General features: G+C 37.6%; 1 protein-coding gene across 1 annotated transcript; it reads right to left on the bottom strand.

Annotated features, from left to right (window-relative positions):
• Window positions 1-5,512: 5,512 nt before the first annotated feature.
• timm44 (translocase of inner mitochondrial membrane 44 homolog (yeast)) lies at window positions 5,513-20,779 on the bottom strand. Its single transcript, XM_058638173.1, has 13 exons — window positions 20,580-20,779; window positions 20,080-20,184; window positions 10,993-11,205; window positions 10,803-10,883; window positions 10,563-10,712; window positions 9,970-10,103; window positions 9,394-9,479; window positions 8,522-8,614; window positions 7,910-8,034; window positions 7,688-7,738; window positions 7,493-7,582; window positions 6,935-7,045; window positions 5,513-6,314 (listed from the first exon to the last, which is right to left on the bottom strand). The coding sequence occupies exons 1-13, from the start codon at window positions 20,649-20,651 to the stop codon at window positions 6,195-6,197; spliced, it is 1,431 nt and encodes a 476-aa protein (XP_058494156.1). The 5' UTR covers window positions 20,652-20,779; the 3' UTR covers window positions 5,513-6,194.
• Between the last annotated feature and the right edge of the window lie 12 nt (window positions 20,780-20,791).

Raw genomic sequence — 20,791 nt, 5'->3', positions numbered from 1 at the left:
GCCATAGGAGCCATTATCCCACGTCTCTGCTGTAATTCAGGTTCTGGGATTTCTAGCACGTTCTGCTGGTCTCAGGAAGTGCATGGCTGGATTTGACAGGGCTGGTTAGAGCACTCACACTGTCTTTTACTGTTGATCAGGCACACCTGACCCTTTGCAGATTAGCCTCTTGCTTGGCCACTCATTTACAATGCTAAGCAAGTATTGCCTGTCAGTCGCTCTCCCTCATCAAGAGAGGCTTCTTACCAACTATGGTTCTCCATCTCCCTCTCTTTTGTTTTTATTAAAGGAGTTCTTTCATAACACATGTCCAGTGTTGGCACACCATCTCTGTTATTGCTGTCTGATCTAACGGGACTGCAGCAATATATGAAAATGAGATAAGGATGTATGGACCGCTGACTTTCATAGGATGATACAAAGCTACACTATATTAGATCCTGAATGCTGTTAGCAACGCTATAACAAGTCGAGCTTTATGAAAAGATGAAGAGGATAACCGTTTAAAGAAAAATGGCAATATCCCCAAACACCCGACGGTCCATTATTGAACCAAAGGCACAAACACGGCCCTTTGTTGTGTTGTTTGGTATCAGAGGAATAGAAAACATGACTGTTACAGCATACTACTGACGCTTCAGGTGACTTACCTCCAAATAGAGATTAAAGAAAACATGTTTACTTAGGTGGAATTTTACGGATGGGTTTGGTCTATTTATCTGAAATGTGTTTGTAAGGCATAAAACAATTAAACTATTAAATTAGTGTGCCCCTAGGGATAGTTCCTTGCCGTCAAATACAACCAAAATAGTAATAACTTAATTTACCTCCACAACAGCCCTGTATAACTACAACTATACTGTATCTTATAGCTAGATAACACTAAAACATTGGTCTCTAATCTGGAGGTTCAAAAGAGGATTTATGTTTATATTTATCTCTTTATATCCTGTAAAATTTGGGATGCTTTTATTTATTCAGGGCTTAATTGAAGTACTTTTGGTTTAACCGCTCCTTTACCCACTCACTGTAAAGGGGTCACAGGCTAAAAAAGTGCTTTCATTTAAACTGCAAATACTTAACCTACATTACACCATGTACAAATGGTGTCAAAGTCAGAGCCAGGAAAGTAGCAACATGGGTGAGAGGGTCCGGAAATGTGTCTGTGGGGAAGTCACAAGTCTCGACAAGAATACAGCCACGCTGCAGTCCTCTGGTGATTAGCAGGTTGCCTTGGCACCAAGATGTTGAGCCTGATTTGGAAACAGGAAGAGATAAATAAAGAAATACATGGATTAACAAAGAAGTAACACTTGCACCATAACACCTTCAGCACTATACAAGAGGGGGAGTGTTCATATCCTGTTCAAACACGGTGCTGCAACAGCTTTTTACTAACACAAGCATCTTGCGTCCTCCGTTTTTACACTTTTGTCTGACAACCTGTACGAATGTGAGAGTGTGCTTTGTGTGGCCAGGAACTGGCATGTTGGCACAGTGCCCACTTCATTTGGGTCAGGTATGAGCAGCCATACATTCACACACACACACACACACACACAGACAATCTTTGGTGACCTTGATTTTTTGGTTCTTTTCAAAATGCAGTGCGTGTCCCGTGTGCCACGGAGCTTTTGGGCACATCAGAAGACTGTTGTAGTGTCAATGCACGACTCTACATCAAGAAAGGACAATGTCATGTTACATTACGCTCATCTGGAAATATCCAAGAGCCCTTTGTGTGACACAGAGGAGTAAGAACGGTATAGCCGTCTGCCACTATCTTGTTATTTTATATGATAAAATACAGGCAAAAATGATGTCGTATTGTTCATATGCACATTTTTGCCTCAACAGCAAATCTATTTATAAAAGATAATTAGATGTAAGGACTAGGGAAAATGACAATGATGGTTAAATTTTCCTTAAGGACATAGTGTGCCAGGGGAGCTCAAGGACAGCATAGTTAATGGGGCATCAGATGACAGCAAAGAAAGGAAATGGGGAGGATGTTGAATAAAAGAATGTCTGACAGGCGAGAAACACTTGGCATATGTTGGACAATTTCTGTGATATATACTGTAGATGAATAGTTAATGTTATGGTTCTAGAATAATGCAGCCTTCATTCTTTAACCATAATGTAGAACGGTTATGGTGATCATTGCCATCAGCAAAGGAGCAAAAATTGAAGTCGGTTACTTTAATAGCAACAGGGGGCTCATAATATATGCCCTTGCACTACTATTATGTTTGTTTGTTTTTTGGTTGAGTACATTTGGAATAATATTGTACTATTGTACATTGTTCTGGTAAATATAATAATAAATAAATGAAATAAAGGTAGTATATAGGATTTAGTAACTTTGATTGATGACGTTGCAGCTAAATATCTTCTCACCTCACTCTTCCCTTACAGGCATGGAGGAGAACATATGTTGCATTCAGTTGTCATTAAACCTCAAAACCTGTTTAGTTGGTCCATTAAAGACATCGACGTCTGCAGGGAGGACCCACTCCTGGAACGAAAAACAATCTGTTTTAGTATTTAATTTTTGCTAAATGGAGATAATTTCACTTAAATCACACATACTAGACCTTTAATAATAGCTGCTTCCATATTCATGTTATTATGTGTGATTTTTCTTTTGTGCAAGTTCTTCCTTCTTAAGCTCCCGTCACCCTGCTTGTTAGTCCTGCTGCGGCTGCCAACCTGAATCCCAGGCCACAGTGGGATGTCAGCATTCACCCGTCAAGTCAGAGAGTCCATGTGACACTTCTGCCCCACTTCCTTGGGACTTGACCTCGCACCACTTCAGTGTGTGTGTGTGTGTGTGTCTTAAAAATGACACGCATGTGAGAACAGCCCCCGGTCAGTCAGCTGCATGACTGCTACTTTTTTTGCTCTTAAGTCAGAGACTGTAACTCATGATCTCATACAGGTGCCAAACATCCTTAGTAAAATCAGTTAAAAAGCCTCAAAGTGGGATTTGTTCAAAGCGGTTTAAGGCCAGGTCAGTTAAGTCAAACCAATTTGGAATTAAAATGAGTCTAAAGGTTAAAGCTTGGTTCAAATTAACATACAGCATTAGCAACAACTTCTCAATCCATAACCTTATACAGGGTTTATACACCTTTGCCAAGGTCAAATGCAAGCACATTTCAAGCACTTTCAAGGTCAAATTAATGCAAAGTTATCTGAATACATGTACATAGTACTCAAATATAGTTATTGCTATAGAGATATTATCTTATAAACAGCCAAATATTGTGGTATAAAATGGTCACGGTCACACTGTCCAGGTTGACCGTTTTAATTCTGACACTTCTTGACACTCCTCCCAAGCAAACAATTCAGTCAATAAGCTATTTCTTGTTAATGGAATAGTCATTATTGAGAGCATTTTCAAGCACTTTATCCAAACCTTTACTGAACCTCAAACACAGCATTTAAATTGAAGTACTGTTGAGGACTTTAAGCACTTGTATGAACTGTGCTTATAGATTTGTGATTGCAGAGATATAATTTGTCAAATGACATTTTAAATACGCACCAACACTATCGACACAAACACTTAATATTAACAGGTCTCTCTTAAAAATGAGACCTCATGCCTCAGTGAGACTATCTGTGTAAATAAAGGTGAAATAAAATTGATTTTACAATAAAGTAGCCTATAAAAAATATTTTATGGACACTTGAAGTATTCTGGTTTGCTAAAGGGGTGATTACTTATCCACATGCAATGATTTATATAGGCATTAATAAGAAATGTTTTGGTAACTTCTATAGAATACACAGCTAGGCAAATTAAAAGTATAACTGTACTAAATGTTTAGTGTGATGGATTACTTTTCAAAAATCTCATTTAAAGGAGCTCACCACTGAGACTGCTTTGGGGTATTTAAATCAGTGTAAAAGCCTGTGGTGCAAACTCACAAGCGTGTCAAATCCTCTCTCGGTCAGTCTGTCAGGGTCCATGTGACCATCAGCCCCTGCAGTGAATTCATCCTGGATGGCTCCTCTGAACAGCTGTGTGTAGAACAGTGTGTATTGCGGGGTTGCATCATGAGCAATGACTGCTACATTGGGGAGATGCAACCTCAGCACAGCTCAGCAAAAGAGAATCCATCATCCAGGACAACGTAGGAACTGAGGACCCGCTGGTCCTCTGGTCCTCATGTAGAGACAGACACACGGTACACTATGCAGACATATACACAACAACCAGCCAGGACTTTTTTTTAAAGCCACCCTCTACCCTCTCAACCAAGGCCACTGCAATCAATCCTGCTGTTCAGGTCACTCCAAATTCATGACATGACAATGGATGCTGCGCCGAACCGCTCCAGCTGTATTAAGCTACCCGAGTGCTGCCATTGATGAACAACATCCTTTCTCTTGCACCCTCTACCCAATTCTATTCACCTTTCACTTAATACAGCCACAGTGGTTGGGACATTAAAGGTCATTTCTGAAAGAGAAAAAAAAGAGAATAAAGATCAGGTCAAAACAGAACAAGTAGGCATTGCTTACACATTTCAAGTAAGGTGGACATCCCTCAGAACTGGGCCAACTGCAATAAAGGATGGAACAAATACTGTATGTGGCGGTTTCCTGTTGGTTTGACAGATATGATGCAACTTTGTGTGAGATTTACATTCTGACATTTGTCTAACTATTGCATGCAACTAATTAGGGAAGACATATTTACAAACAGGACGTGTAATGAGGTGTAATGATACATCATCAATCCATATAGCTTTGCCTAGTTCACATTCATGTTAAATATGTTCCAGTGAAGTACAGTATGTGGATATACTGTATGCCCACACAGCCTACTCAGGCTTTTCTCAAAGACATGCTGGTCATGACAAATACGTCCACATATCCTCACACGTGTGATAGATTGTTGGTGTGATTTGGTGGAAAGATGGGCGTCATTCAGCCTGTGTTGGAAATGTCTAAAAGAGGAGGTTTGGCCTGGGAATGTAGAGCCATACATTTGGAAGGATTTCTGAACCCATTCTGGGAGGTCACAGTGACCTTGACTTTCCGCCACACAAATATAATGAGTTCATGCTGAGTTGAATTGAATGATTGTGCAAAATTTGAAGAAAAGCCCTTCACGATGTTCTTAAAATCTAAAAATAAAATCGCATTCACAAACATGGGACAGACATAGGGACAGGCAACACAAGAACATTATCACCAGTGTGGAGGCATATAAAATAACCATGTTGATGAGATGTAAAGCCAATGGTAAACATGTAGCATTTAGGCCTTGTAACAGATCATTCTAGTCCAAGACAAATGCCAAAAATAATTGTGTTCAGGCTTCTGGAAATATAACTGTAAACACTCATTCATACATAGCAGCCCTCTCCCCAAAGAAAATGTGATTGAAACACAGAAATGCCATTTGAGAATTTAATTAAAATAAATAATTGTCAACAGTCCTCATAACATCCCTCAGATCTGAAGGCAAACTCAACCATTTAAAAGGCAAAAATATTTTTCATAGGGTTTTATTTTTTTAAAAATATCTGCCAACGTCAAAAAATGTGGCACATTTGTTTGTTTTTTTTTAATAATAAATATAGCCTCTTTTACAGTTCAACAGTTGCATTGGGCAATTATCATACAAGCAAGGTTTGAAGAGATGAATGATTGGCCACAACACTGCGCATCACCAAGATAACAATGCCTCAGTGGGACTGATTAAACAGGACAGTGGCAAAGCTTAGGTACAAATTTACACTGTTGTTTTCTACATTTTCATCTCTTATGCTCAAAATGAAAGAGCTGAATGCAAGTTGAATAACTTCCTTTATCCAACAACTGTGCTGCACCATAGTCAATAAATGGAAAGCCAGGCAGGCATCTCAAACAGAACACATAATGTTGGTTTTGAATTCTTTGAGTGTACCGCCCCCTAGTGTGATCCAGAGGAATAGAGTCAAGCATACAAAGACACTAATGTGCCAGTGCAGTACGACAAGATACATTGAAGCACCCAAGTGTTAAGCAGCATCTTTCTACAATGATCCTGTCATACAGTGAGCCCATGTCCCACTGGTGTGTCCCTCTTTTTCTCGCCTCTTCCTCTCTCTCCTCCCAGCCAGCTCTGAGGCCTGTTCAGGTACAGTATGTTTTCTTCCTGGATGAGTGCATCTTGAGCACGTCAAAGAGTCTTAGAGGATTTGTTCGGTGCTAGATGCCGACATGTCAAGTAGTCTCCAGGCAGCACAGGGGTTAAGCTCCTCCTGGTCTCGACAAAGAGCCCACACATACATCATCCTGAGCACTTTCTCCTTGAGAAACAAAAACAGATGGATTCATTTATTTGAAATGCTCTTAATCGCTGTAGAGCAGGTCATTTTTCAGAAGCTGCAACCAAATATTAACATCCACTTTATGGTTAGCCTCATCTTAGCCATGTTGTGTTTTATAGAGAAAATGCTCCATTTATTACCAAAACAAAAAAGAATATGTTAAAAATCATAAAAAAAGATGCTTAGTTCAAGGTCCATCTATTATTAATGTCCAGACTTTCCAGACACAACTCTAAAGAACTGTATACCCACCATTAATCCCCTGGAAATAGTCTTCTACTCTGAACACTGAGCAGGTGCCAACTGCACGGTACTGAGTGGACATTTTTTTACCAATTACAGGTGTCCCTGAAGAGCCCTGAGTGGGCATCATGGCTGCTTTACAGCCCATAAAGCTGTAGTCTGGATCCTGGGTGAAAATAAATGATAGCATGCCCAAACAGTAAGAACTGGCTACAGTGTCTTATAACTTTCCCCGGGTGCTTTGTTACTACAGCATCCAAAGCTTTCTAATACGAGTATAACCCAACACAGATGAGCAAACTGCCAAATAACTTACTTTTGTTGTTGTATTTGTGTTTGTCTTTGCATTTACTTACAGGATCTCCCTCTACAACTTCTCCTTTGGTGTTTCGGATCACCATGACTAACTGAGCCTGGAAGGTGATAATCAATACTGGACCCTGGTCCATGATCTTCCCCATGGCCAACTGGAGAAGACACATATTACATACACAACAAATGTGATTTTCAGATGAAATTCTAATATTAAAACTTTGTAAATCGTGGTTTAATAAAGTTGATAAAGACACTCAAAACAATAACAGCCCATCAAAAATACAGCAGGGTTAAAAGTTAACAAAAGACACATGCTGTGCTTGACAATGCCTTTTACTTTATGTTAATTCTTTTTTCAACCTTTGTCCCTGCAGATCAACATACTGTATACAGTGAACACAAACTCTTAAAATCAAAGCAAAAACAACTGTGCACTAAAATGTTGGTGCTATTCTCTTGTGGAAAAGCAAAGCAGCTTTAATGTCAATAAAAAGGAAAGAAAGACAAGTTGAATCTAATGATACATTTTTTCATTATAAATCTTCTCATCTTAACCATAACAATTAACAAAAAATGTAGTATAGTCTACTATAACTTACATCCACATTGTCAATGTCCAGGATCTTAGAGTGGAACTGAAGTCCCATGGCCTTAGCTTGCTGTAGTGGGTGTGCCAGCTGACTGTATGTCTACACGCCCAAGTGAAGGAGATAAAGAAGGTGAGATTAAGTTATGACCAGTAGCATTTCTTTAATATCTTCAAGGTCAGACTCAGAATGTAAGAAAGATCATACCGCTTCATAACACCAATCCTTCAGAACCTCCAGCTCCCCTCTGATCATTGCCTGCGTGAAGACATACCATTTATAAATACACACTGACACCTTAGCACACACAGTACTGGTGTGTTCTCCCTCTCAATTGTAACAAAATCCAAAATGCATGAAAATAAGTATAAATTCACAATCTTGCAAGTGACACTGGTCACTACTAGCAGTGTCTGCAGCCAAACATACCTCCAGTATATTAGGAATGATATCTCGTTCACACTGCTTGAGGAAGGAATCTTTGTCAAAGGAAGGGTCCACCTTCAAAATCTCTGTAAGGACTTCGGACATCTCCGTCTTTGAAAATAGTCCGCCTACGCACATGTGGACAGGAGACGCAGGGTTTAAACATAAATCGCTTTAGATGCGAAACACATAGAATAGCGAAACATAAATAAATACAATGGAAACAGTAAAGCAGCTTGAGCAGAGCTATTTTACAGCAGGACATGGATGAACATTTGTTGGGGTGGGTTCACTCCAGGTTCTGCAGCAGGTTCAAAAACATGCAGATTAGGTTAATTGAACACTTGTTTGTCTCTGTATGTATCGTGGCTGATAGAAGGAAGCTCTGTACATACATGTGCTGTATGAATGTATGAGGGAATGGTACCAAAACCGTCGCGTAAAGCAGCTTTGAGTGGGAGAGACTAGACTGGCACTGTATATATACACAGATATTTACCATAGATAACATAAAATCTGAGACTATGAGGCACACGTTTTCTTTGTTAAACCTTTCTTTGTAAAAGCTTGATTTGACTTCTTGGTTTTATTAGTTATCAGACTGAAGTCTCTCACCTATAAGGTCGGTCATCTTGTCAGTGACAGCACGTGATGCTCTGATAAAGGCATTGTCGCTCTCATCATACTTCATCTTCATCTCAAAGTATCCTGCAGCAATAAGAGTGAGGTAATCAGTGAATGAAGCCATACATTTCCAGTTCTTGCAATTTCCCCATTTCAATCAGCTGAAAAAGGTCTATACCACATGTTTTCGCATGGATGGTTCATTGTTTTATCACAATATAAATAAAAACTTAAAGTTTGAGGGGTAAAGTGCTAACAGTGCTGACAAGTTATGGAAATCTACATCGTTGCAAATATGTTGACTTTAAGCAACGTCCTAACTGAGGCAATTTTTTTTTAACCTATCAAAAGATAGACAAAGACAAATGATCAAATCAAATCATCTTTTAAATCAACCACTTGCAAGAATCCCTGATTCTACACAGTCTAGATCTAACATTATAGCAGCAAAATCTACTAATTAGTGCTTACAGCAAATGTTCATCAGTGCCGCTAATATAACGCTTCAGGATATGTACATTGGTCTCCATCCAAGTAAGACATACATTCTATATTTTAATTTATCTGACCAGAGCTAAGTAATCCCCAACAACAGTAGACCATTTTCAGCGTGAGATCATTTCTCCAGAATCTTTGCAAACTGTTTAACTACTAGTGCTATCAAAGTGCAACTTTATCCCCACTCAGCAAATAAACAAACAGTATGGCTCTGGTTAGTGACACTTTAACACAAACATGGATAATAAAAACATTCTATTTCATTCTAATTGATTTATAACCCATAATGCATATCAGCAATGAAATTAAAAGTTTGTTGTAAATGCACATCCAAGGATGCTAAGATAATGCAGTGAGTTACTTACTGTTAAAGACAACATTGTTGTCTTTGAAGTCCTTCCACTGTTGGTACCATTTTGAGTCCTTGTGGAGCACAACACCCATAGCTTCCCTAAAAAACACAGAGGGGGAGGTTTTGAACAGAAGGAAGAGAGACATGGGTATCAAAAACTAGTGACGTGTTGCACACAGGTTGCTCGTCATGCTTAGTATGAGATTTTCACATTAATATAAAGGAATACAATTCAAATATTTATTGGTTGAAGATATTCATTTGCATGTATGCAGTTTTGGTGAAGAATGTTTTTACACCCCTCATTACAATAAAAGTACTTAATGAGGTTAGATAAGGGTCTAAATCCATTTCTTATTCAAAATTCTGTTAATGGAGGGACACTGCAGATGTAGCCAGAATCCAACAACATCTTGCTCATCTCTTACAATATTACTAACAGGTCTGATTGTAGGCATTTATGTCAGTCTCTTGTTGGCTGACCAGGTGTGAGACCATAGACAATGATTATATCTACATAAGTGGTACTAGCTAAGCAGAGAGTTGTTAGTCTCTCAAGACCAGGGCAAAGCAGAGGGCACTCACGTACTCGTTGGCTTTGAAGACTTTGTCATCTCCTCGACCCTTGGATGAAAACTCACTTCTCTTTCGGAGTCTGGCAGGAGGCCGATAAGGGCCAGTGTGACCAAGGTCACCAATCTCTTTCTTTACACTCTCCATGCCCTGAAATTAAATTAACAAGTAGTAGCCAAGGTAGACATGTCATATACAAGATAAAATTGTGCTTCGGCCTTCCTGCTCTATTTTCATAGTGATAGTAGATATAAACAGACAAGGCAGGGGGAGAGATGGGTGGTGACATACAGCAAAGGGCCCAGGTTGGACAGAACATGAGCATCTTACAACGTATGTAATCTACCTAAAAAAAAAAAAAAAAAGGCAGGGCATTGCTGATTTATCATTTTCAGAACAACCATTTGTGAGTTATATTCAATATCACCTTTATTACTTAGAATTCATCACCAGTCTTGAAATGAGATTTTTGTACACAATGCTTTACATAACAGGGCTGAAATTTATTTTTCATGTGTACATACTCATTTGGACACAATTCAATAAAAATGTTTCCTCATGGTAAAATACATTGTACGTACATCTTCAACCAAGAGTAGCACTCCATACCTGAGATATTGCTTTAAACGCACCGGTCTTCCCAAAAATCTCTCCACTCTTTGTGACTGATTCTGCTGAGGTCTTAGCTGTTTTGGCTGCTTCCTCCATTCCTCCCTTGATTTTCTTGCCAATTTCTGTGCGACTGACCTCTTCCAGCCCCTGTCCACAAACACACAGGACAGAGTTGCACATCTATTCTGTGGCATCAAGGAGGAGGCTGTGTCTGATTGAGGCATAAATCCTACTTGCCTCTTTAACTGTCTCAGAGATGTTTCCCAGCTTCTTCTTTAGAATCTCAGATGTTTTTGCTGTTTCAGACTCTATAGTTTTCTGTGTAATAGATGGGAGGAAATTGGTTGAAAGACAACACCACATACCCTTAAACTTATTTTGCAGAACATGCTACAATTTTGAGTCTTAAGTGTGGACTTATACTAACATATTTCCTTCTAGCTTGTTTTAATGCATCCGACTCCTCCAGTTTTTTTGCCTCTTCCCGAAACTTCTTAATGTTGTCTTTCATTTCTTTATTCTTGTTTAGTTCTTGCTTCAAGTTGTCCAAAAATTCCCCAAGAAAACCTTTTCTGCCACCACCCCGCTCCCCTGACAAATACCTCACTTGCAGAGGGGGTAACCGATGCATGTGGGTGGTCTGAAACAGAAACATCATATTAAGATAAACTTATTCAAAGCATGCCAGCCACAGTTCACTCAAACTTGGGCTACATTCACATTAGGTCAGAGTTTTAGAGCTCCCAAAACAGAAACGTTTGAAAAATTGAGTAGTGTGGACGTAGCCATAACATGTTCATTGTGTTGCTTATTGAGCAAGTAGGAAGGGATGGAAATTGTGCCTCTTGCAAGGGTAGAACAAAGCCCAATGATGTACAGGGTGTCCATAAAGTCTCTTTACAATTTTAAAAATGTATTCCAAAGGTAGTTATATCTACCTTTGGAAGATATAACTAAGAAGATATCTTAACCAGATTTGTTTTATTGTAATCAGTGGTTGTCAAAGTTTGTAATCACATTGAAATGATGCGTTTCAGGTATCCTGATTGTGAAAGAGGTACTGTTAAATGAAACCATAAAAAATGTCTACTCCTCAAGAGAAGGCACAATGTGTATCATGGTTTATTGAAACAAAATTAGATGTGCAGACTCAGCGAAACTACAGAAGTATGGAAGAAAACCACCATCACGTCCTTCAATTCGTGTCATGCATGAACAAATATTACAGTTTTTAAACTTTCAAAAACAAACTGCAGTGAGATTTATTGACCATGATCAGAATTAAAATTAAGTAAAGTCAGTTTTATTTATTAAGCCCAACATCACAAATACAATTTGCCTCAAAGGGCTTTACAGTCTGTGCAGCAAGTTCACCCCTCTAGAAACTCCACAAAACACCTTGCGCGAGGGGAAAATGGGAGAAACCTCAGGATGAGCCACAGGACGGACACATGTAGGTACTGCGGTCAAGTGAGCCGTCATTCGTCTTCGCGTGGTCAAGTGAGCCGTCATTCGTTTTTAAGTGCGCCCGTGCAGTCGAACTTACGGTAAATGATGGGAGTCGGCTGAGATTCAGCGCTGGTTTGATACCGAGCAAGATCACTTCCGGTTTTCAAAATAAGACAAGTGCAATCAATCGCGCTGATAGCCAGAAGCTATTGAACTAAATATTTTCCTTAACTTATTTAGATTTTTACTGTACAATAACAACATATTGGCCCATAAGTTCTGACAATGGTTGGTACAGTTGACTTCAGGGGCATGCTGGCTACTACCTCACTCATTATCAAACAGTTTTACTGTATCATTTTTGAGAAATTAATACTCAAAGTTGTCTCTTTTTTACTCAGAAAAAGGCAGACAACTCCATTTTTACTGTACAATAAAATCACTTTGGCCCATAAGTTCTGACAATGGTTGGTACAGTTGAACTTAGGAGCATGCAGACTACTACCTCAGTCATTATCAAACAGTTTTACTGTATCATTTTTGAGAAATTAATACTCAAAGTCGTCTCTGTTTTACTCAGAAAAAGGCAGAACTCCATTTTTACTGTACAATAAAATCACTTTGGCCCATAAGTTCTGACAATGGTTGGTACAGTTGACCTCAGGGGCATGCTGACTACTACCTCACTCATTATCAAACAGTTTTACTGTATCATTTTTGAGAAATTAATACTCAAAGTTGTCTTTTTTTTACTCAGAAAGAAACAGAAAACTCAATATTTACTGTACAATAAAATCACTTTGGCCCATAAGTTCTGACAATGGTTGGTACAGTTGACCTCAGGGGCATGCTGACTACTACCTCACTCATTATCAAACAGTTTTACTGTATCATTTTTGAGAAATTAATACTCAAAGTTGTCTTTTTTTTACTCAGAAAGAAACAGAAAACTCAATATTTACTGTACAATAAAATCACTTTGGCCCATAAGTTCTGACAATGGTTGGTATATTTGACCTCAGGAGCATGCTGACTACTACCTCACTCATTATCAAACAGTTTTACTGTATCATTTTTGAGAAATTAAGCATCAAAGTTGTCTCTTTTTTTACTCAGAAAAAACCAGAAAACTCAATATTTACTGTACAATAAAATCACTTTGGCCCATAAGTTCTGACAATGGTTGGTACATTTGACCTCAGGAGCATGCTGGCTACAACCTCAGTCATTATCAAACAGTTTTACTGTATCATTTGTGAGAAATTAATCCTCAAAGTCGTCTCTGTTTTACTCAGAAAAAGGCCCAAAACTCAATTTTTACTGTACAATAAAATCACTTTTGCCCATAAGTTCTGACAATGGTTGGTACAGTTGACTTCAGGGGCATGCTGGCTACTACCTCACTCATTATCAAACAGTTTTACTGTATCATTTTTGAGAAATTAATCCTCAAAGTCGTCTCTGTTTTACTCAGAAAAAGGCCCAAAACTCCATTTTTACTGTACAATAAAATCACTTTTGCCCATAAGTTCTGACAATGGTTGGTACAGTTGACTTTAGGAGCATGCTGACTACTACCTCACTCATTATCAAACATGTTTACTGTATCATTTGTGAGAAATTAAGCATCAAAGTTGTCTCTGTTTTACTCAGAAAAAAACAGAAAACTCAATTTTTACTGTACAATAAAATCACTTTTGCCCATAAGTTCTGACAATGGTTGGTACAGTTGACTTCAGGGGCATGCTGGCTACTACCTCACTCATTATCAAACAGTTTTACTGTATCATTTTTGAGAAATTAATCCTCAAAGTCGTCTCTGTTTTAATCAGAAAAAGGCCCAAAACTCCATTTTTACTGTACAATAAAATCACTTTGGCCCATAAGTTCTGACAATGGTTGGTACAGTTGAACTTAGGAGCATGCAGACTACTACCTCAGTCATTATCAAACAGTTTTACTGTATCATTTTTGAGAAATTAATACTCAAAGTCGTCTCTGTTTTACTCAGAAAAAGGCAGAACTCCATTTTTACTGTACAATAAAATCACTTTGGCCCATAAGTTCTGACAATGGTTGGTACAGTTGACCTCAGGGGCATGCTGACTACTACCTCACTCATTATCAAACAGTTTTACTGTATCATTTTTGAGAAATTAATACTCAAAGTTGTCTTTTTTTTACTCAAAGAAACAGAAAACTCAATATTTACTGTACAATAAAATCACTTTGGCCCATAAGTTCTGACAATGGTTGGTATATTTGACCTCAGGAGCATGCTGACTACTACCTCACTCATTATCAAACAGTTTTACTGTATCATTTTTGAGAAATTAAGCATCAAAGTTGTCTCTTTTTTTACTCAGAAAAAACCAGAAAACTCAATATTTACTGTACAATAAAATCACTTTGGCCCATAAGTTCTGACAATGGTTGGTACATTTGACCTCAGGAGCATGCTGGCTACAACCTCAGTCATTATCAAACAGTTTTACTGTATCATTTGTGAGAAATTAATCCTCAGTCGTCTCTGTTTTACTCAGAAAAAGGCCCAAAACTCCATTTTTACTGTACAATAAAATCACTTTTGCCCATAAGTTCTGACAATGGTTGGTACAGTTGACTTCAGGAGCATGCTGACTACTACCTCACTCATTATCAAACATTTTTACTGTATCATTTTTGAGAAATTAAGCATCAAAGTTGTCTCTTTTTTTACTCAGAAAAAAACAGAAAACTCAATATTTACTGTACAATAAAATCACTTTGGCCCATAAGTTCTGACAATGGTTGGTCCATTTGACCTCAGGAGCATGCTGGCTACTACCTCAGTCATTATCAAACAGTTTTACTGTATCATTTGTGAGAAATTAAGCATCAAAGTCGTCTCTTTTTTACTCAGAAAAAGGCAGAAAACTCAATTTTTACTGTACAATAAAATCACTTTTGCCCATAAGTTCTGACAATGGTTGGTATATTTGACCTCAGGAGCATGCTGACTAATACCTCAGTCATTATCAAACATTTTTACTGTATCATTTTTGAGAAATTAATACTCAAAGTTGTCTTTTTTTTACTCAGAAAGAAACAGAAAACTCAATATTTACTGTACAATAAAATCACTTGGGCCCATAAGTTCTGACAATGGTTGGTACAGTTGACTTCAGGGGCATGCTGGCTACTACCTCACTCATTATCAAACAGTTTTACTGTATCATTTTTGAGAAATTAATCCGCAAAGTTGTCTTTTTTTTACTAAGAAAAAAACAGAAAACTCAATATTTACTGTACAATAAAATCACTTTGGCCCATAAGTTCTGACAATGGTTGGTACATTTGACCTCAGGAGCATGCTGGCTACTACCTCAGTCATTATCAAACATTTTTACTGTATCATTTTTGAGAAGTTAAGCATTTGATTAGAAATTGATGCCTAATCAAAAAAAGACAACTTTGATGCTTAATTTCTCAAAAACTATACAGTAAAACTGTTTGATAATGACTGAGGTAGTAGTCTGCATGCTCCTAAGTTCAACTGTACCAACCATTGTCAGAACTTATGGGCCAAAGTGATTTTATTGTACAGTAAAAATTGAGTTTTGGGCCTTTTTCTGAGTAAAAAAGACAACTTTGAGGATTCATTTCTCAGAAATTATACAGTAAAAATGTTTGATAATGACTGAGGTAGTAGTCAGCATGCCCTTGAAGTCAACTGTGCCAACCATTGTCAGAACTTATGGGCCAAAGTGATTTTATTGTACAGTAAAAATTTAGTTTTCTGTTTTTTTTCTGAGTAAAAAAGAGACAACTTTGATGCTTAATTTCTCAAAAACTATACAGTAAAAATGTTTGATAATGACTGAGGTAGTAGTCAGCATGCCCCTGAAGTCAGCTGTGCCAACCATTGTCAGAACTTATGGGCCAAAATGATTTTATTGTACAGTAAAAATTGAGTTTTGTTTGTTTTCTTAGTAAAAAAAAGACAACGTTGACTCTTAATTTCTCAAAAACTATACAGTAAAAATGTTTGATAATGACTGAGGTAGTAGTCAGCATCCCCCTGAAGTCAACTGTACCAACCATTGTCAGAACTTATGGGCCAAAATGATTTTATTGTACAGTAAAAATTTAGTTTTGGGCCTTATTCTGAGAAAAAAAGAGACAACTTTGATGCTTAATTTCTCACAAATGATACAGTAAAAATGTTTGATAATGAGTGAGGTAGTAGTCAGCATGCTCCTGAGGTCAACTGTACCAACCATTGTCAGAACTTATGGGCCAAAGTGGTTTTATTGTACAGTAAATATTGAGTTTTGGGCCTTATTCTGAGTAAAAAAGAGATGACTTTGATGCTTAATTTCTCAAAAATGATACAGTAAAAATGTTTGATAATGAGTGAGGTAGTAGTCAGCATGCCCCTGAGGTCAACTGTACCAACCATTGTCAGAACTTATGGGCCAAAGTGATTTTATTGTACAGTAAAAATTGAGTTTTGGGCCTTATTCTGAGAAAAAAAAAGACAACTTTGATGCTTAATTTCTCACAAATGATACAGTAAAAATGTTTGATAATGAGTGAGGTAGTAGCCAGCATGCTCCTGAGGTCAACTGTACCAACCATTGTCAGAACTTATGGGCCAAAGTGGTTTTATTGTACAGTAAAAATTGAGTTTTGGGCCTTATTCTGAGTAAAAAAGAGATGACTTTGATGCTTAATTTCTCAAAAATGATACAGTAAAAATGTTTGATAATGAGTGAGGTAGTAGCCAGCATGCCCCTGAAGTCAACTGTACCAACCATTGTCAGAACTTATGGGCCAAAGTGGTTTTATTGTACAGTAAAAATTGAGTTTTGGGCCTTATTCTGAGTAAAAAAGAGATGACTTTGATGCTTAATTTCTCACAAATGATACAGTAAAACTGTTTGATAATGAGTGAGGTAGTAGTCAGCATGCTCCTGAGGTCAAATATACCAACCATTGTCAGAACTTATGGGCCAAAGTGGTTTTATTGTACAGTAAAAATTGAGTTTTGGGCCTTATTCTGAGTAAAAAAGAGATGACTTTGATGCTTAATTTCTCAAAAATGATACAGTAAAAATGTTTGATAATGACTGAGGTAGTAGTCAGCATCCCCCTGAAGTCAACTGTACCAACCATTGTCAGAACTTATGGGCCAAAATGATTTTATTGTACAGTAAAAATTTAGTTTTGGGCCTTATTCTGAGAAAAAAAGAGACAACTTTGATGCTTAATTTCTCACAAATGATACAGTAAAAATGTTTGATAATGACTGAGGTATTAGTCAGCATGCTCCTGAGGTCAAATATACCAACCATTGTCAGAACTTATGGGCAAAAGTGATTTTATTGTACAGTAAAAATTGAGTTTTCTGCCTTTTTCTGAGTAAAAAAGAGACGACTTTGATGCTTAATTTCTCACAAATGATACAGTAAAACTGTTTGATAATGACTGAGGTAGTAGCCAGCATGCTCCTGAGGTCAAATGTACCAACCATTGTCAGAACTTATGGGCCAAAGTGATTTTATTGTACAGTAAATATTGAGTTTTCTGTTTTTTTCTGAGTAAAAAAAGAGACAACTTTGATGCTTAATTTCTCAAAAATGATACAGTAAAAATGTTTGATAATGAGTGAGGTAGTAGTCAGCATGCTCCTGAAGTCAACTGTACCAACCATTGTCAGAACTTATGGGCAAAAGTGATTTTATTGTACAGTAAAAATGGAGTTTTGGGCCTTTTTCTGAGTAAAACAGAGACGACTTTGAGGATTAATTTCTCAAAAATGATACAGTAAAACTGTTTGATAATGAGTGAGGTAGTAGCCAGCATGCCCCTGAAGTCAACTGTACCAACCATTGTCAGAACTTATGGGCAAAAGTGATTTTATTGTACAGTAAAAATTGAGTTTTCTGTTTTTTTCTGAGTAAAACAGAGACAACTTTGATGCTTAATTTCTCACAAATGATACAGTAAACATGTTTGATAATGAGTGAGGTAGTAGTCAGCATGCTCCTAAAGTCAACTGTACCAACCATTGTCAGAACTTATGGGCAAAAGTGATTTTATTGTACAGTAAAAATGGAGTTTTCTGTTTTTTTCTTAGTAAAAAAGAGACAACTTTGATGCTTAATTTCTCAAAAACTATACAGTAAAAATGTTTGATAATAACTGAGGTAGTAGTCAGCATACCCCTACAGTCAACCGTACCAACCACTGTCAGAACTTATGGGCCAAAATGATTTTATTGTACAGTAAAAATTGAGTTTTGGGCCTTATTCTGAGTAAAAAAGAGATGACTTTGATGCTTAATTTCTCAAAAATGATACAGTAAAAATGTTTGATAATGAGTGAGGTAGTAGCCAGCATGCCCCTGAAGTCAACTGTACCAACCATTGTCAGAACTTATGGGCCAAAGTGATTTTATTGTACAGTAAATATTGAGTTTTCTGCCTTTTTCTGAGAAAAAAAGAGACGACTTAGAGGATTAATTTCTCACAAATGATACAGTAAAACTGTTTGATAATGAGTGAGGTAGTAGTCAGCATGCTCCTGAGGTCAAATATACCAACCATTGTCAGAACTTATGGGCCAAAGTGATTTTATTGTACAGTAAATATTGAGTTTTCTGTTTCTTTCTGAGTAAAAAAAAGACAACTTTGAGTATTAATTTCTCAAAAATGATACAGTAAAACTGTTTGATAATGAGTGAGGTAGTAGTCAGCATGCTCCTGAGGTCAACTGTACCAACCATTGTCAGAACTTATGGGCCAAAGTGGTTTTATTGTACAGTAAATATTGAGTTTTGGGCCTTATTCTGAGTAAAAAAGAGATGACTTTGATGCTTAATTTCTCAAAAATGATACAGTAAAAATGTTTGATAATGAGTGAGGTAGTAGTCAGCATGCCCCTGAGGTCAACTGTACCAACCATTGTCAGAACTTATGGGCCAAAGTGATTTTATTGTACAGTAAAAATTGAGTTTTGGGCCTTATTCTGAGAAAAAAAAAGACAACTTTGATGCTTAATTTCTCACAAATGATACAGTAAAAATGTTTGATAATGAGTGAGGTAGTAGCCAGCATGCTCCTGAGGTCAACTGTACCAACCATTGTCAGAACTTATGGGCCAAAGTGGTTTTATTGTACAGTAAAAATTGAGTTTTGGGCCTTATTCTGAGTAAAAAAGAGAGGACTTTGATGCTTAATTTCTCAAAAATGATACAGTAAAAATGTTTGATAATGAGTGAGGTAGTAGTCAGCATGCTCCTGAGGTCAAATATACCAACCATTGTCAGAACTTATGGGCCAAAGTGATTTTATTGTACAGTAAATATTGAGTTTTCTGTTTCTTTCTGAGTAAAAAAAAGACAACTTTGAGTATTAATTTCTCAAAAATGATACAGTAAAACTGTTTGATAATGAGTGAGGTAGTAGTCAGCATGCCCCTGAGGTCAACTGTACCAACCATTGTCAGAACTTATGGGCCAAAGTGATTTTATTGTACAGTAAAAATTTAGTTTTGGGCCTTATTCTGAGAAAAAAAGAGACAACTTTGATGCTTAATTTCTCACAAATGATACAGTAAAAATGTTTGATAATGAGTGAGGGAGTAGTCAGCATGCTCCTGAGATCAATTGTGTCAACCATTGTCAGAACTTATGAGCCAATGTGTTGTTATTGTACAGTAAAAATATAAATAAATTAGGGAAAATATTTAGTTCAACAGCTTCTGGACAATGTGACCCAATGTCTTAAAATCAGCATGATTGATTGCCCTTGTATAAGTAACGTCTTATTTTGAAAACCGGAAGTGATCGCGCCGGTATCAAACTAGCGCTGATTCTCAGCCGACTCCCAGCATTCACCGTAAGTTCGACTGCACGGGCGCACTTAAACAACGAATGACGGCTCACTTGACCACGCGAAGACGAATGACGGCTCACTTGACCGCAGTATGTAGGTGTCACATGTACAGAAAGAAGTTCAAAGCAGACAACGCAAATGTCTGCTGTGTGACCTGAAACACGGCTTATGTCAAGTGTTTGTACCTTTGAAGAACATGTGAGGAAACCTCGTATCCTGAAGACATTGGATCTGTAGTGAAGACGTAGGTAAGAGGAAGGGAATGACACCAATCCTCTTCCCGCACAGATCTGGAAACATACACAGAATGGAACACTCCTGCCAAGAAAATGCGTTCACTCCTAGCATTGTATACACTTTTCAAAATGGCATGTGAACGAAAAGAATTTGTATTATAAATTCGTTTTTTAAGAAAACATTTCTGAAATGTGTTGCTACAAAGCCGAATTTGTACTTCGCAAAACTTTAATTATACGATGTTGAGCTACAAAACCCAAACACCGGTTCAAAACACATCGAACGAGCTAACTCGGCTAGCTTACGCCACTTTGCACCCTGTTAGCAGATTACGTGACATTCTTCGCCTGTGTTTAAACATACTTTACAAATACAGATAAACGCATTGTCACAATGTTACGCCGTGTCCTAGGAACAATATTCAACACAAAACGCTTCCAGTGCTTACCTGGTAGGACAGCCATACGGGGACCGCCATTTTGAATGTTACCCTGACCTCCTTCCGGTGATAACCTTCCATGTCCGTAAGGGGAGGATATTCAGAGTCACGTGACACCCCTGAAGGTTCATGTACCCCAAGTAGACTTTAACTACATGTAATCCAACTACTATTTAGTAGTCTTGAAGGTTTATGAACGATGGAGTTTCATGGTAATGACC

The sequence above is a fragment of the Solea solea genome, chromosome 9, assembly GCF_958295425.1.
Source record: "Solea solea chromosome 9, fSolSol10.1, whole genome shotgun sequence".
Taxonomy (NCBI): Eukaryota; Metazoa; Chordata; class Actinopteri; order Pleuronectiformes; family Soleidae; genus Solea; species Solea solea.
The sequence above is the reverse complement of the archived record's forward strand: the minus strand, read 5'-3'. Positions and strand labels throughout refer to the sequence as shown.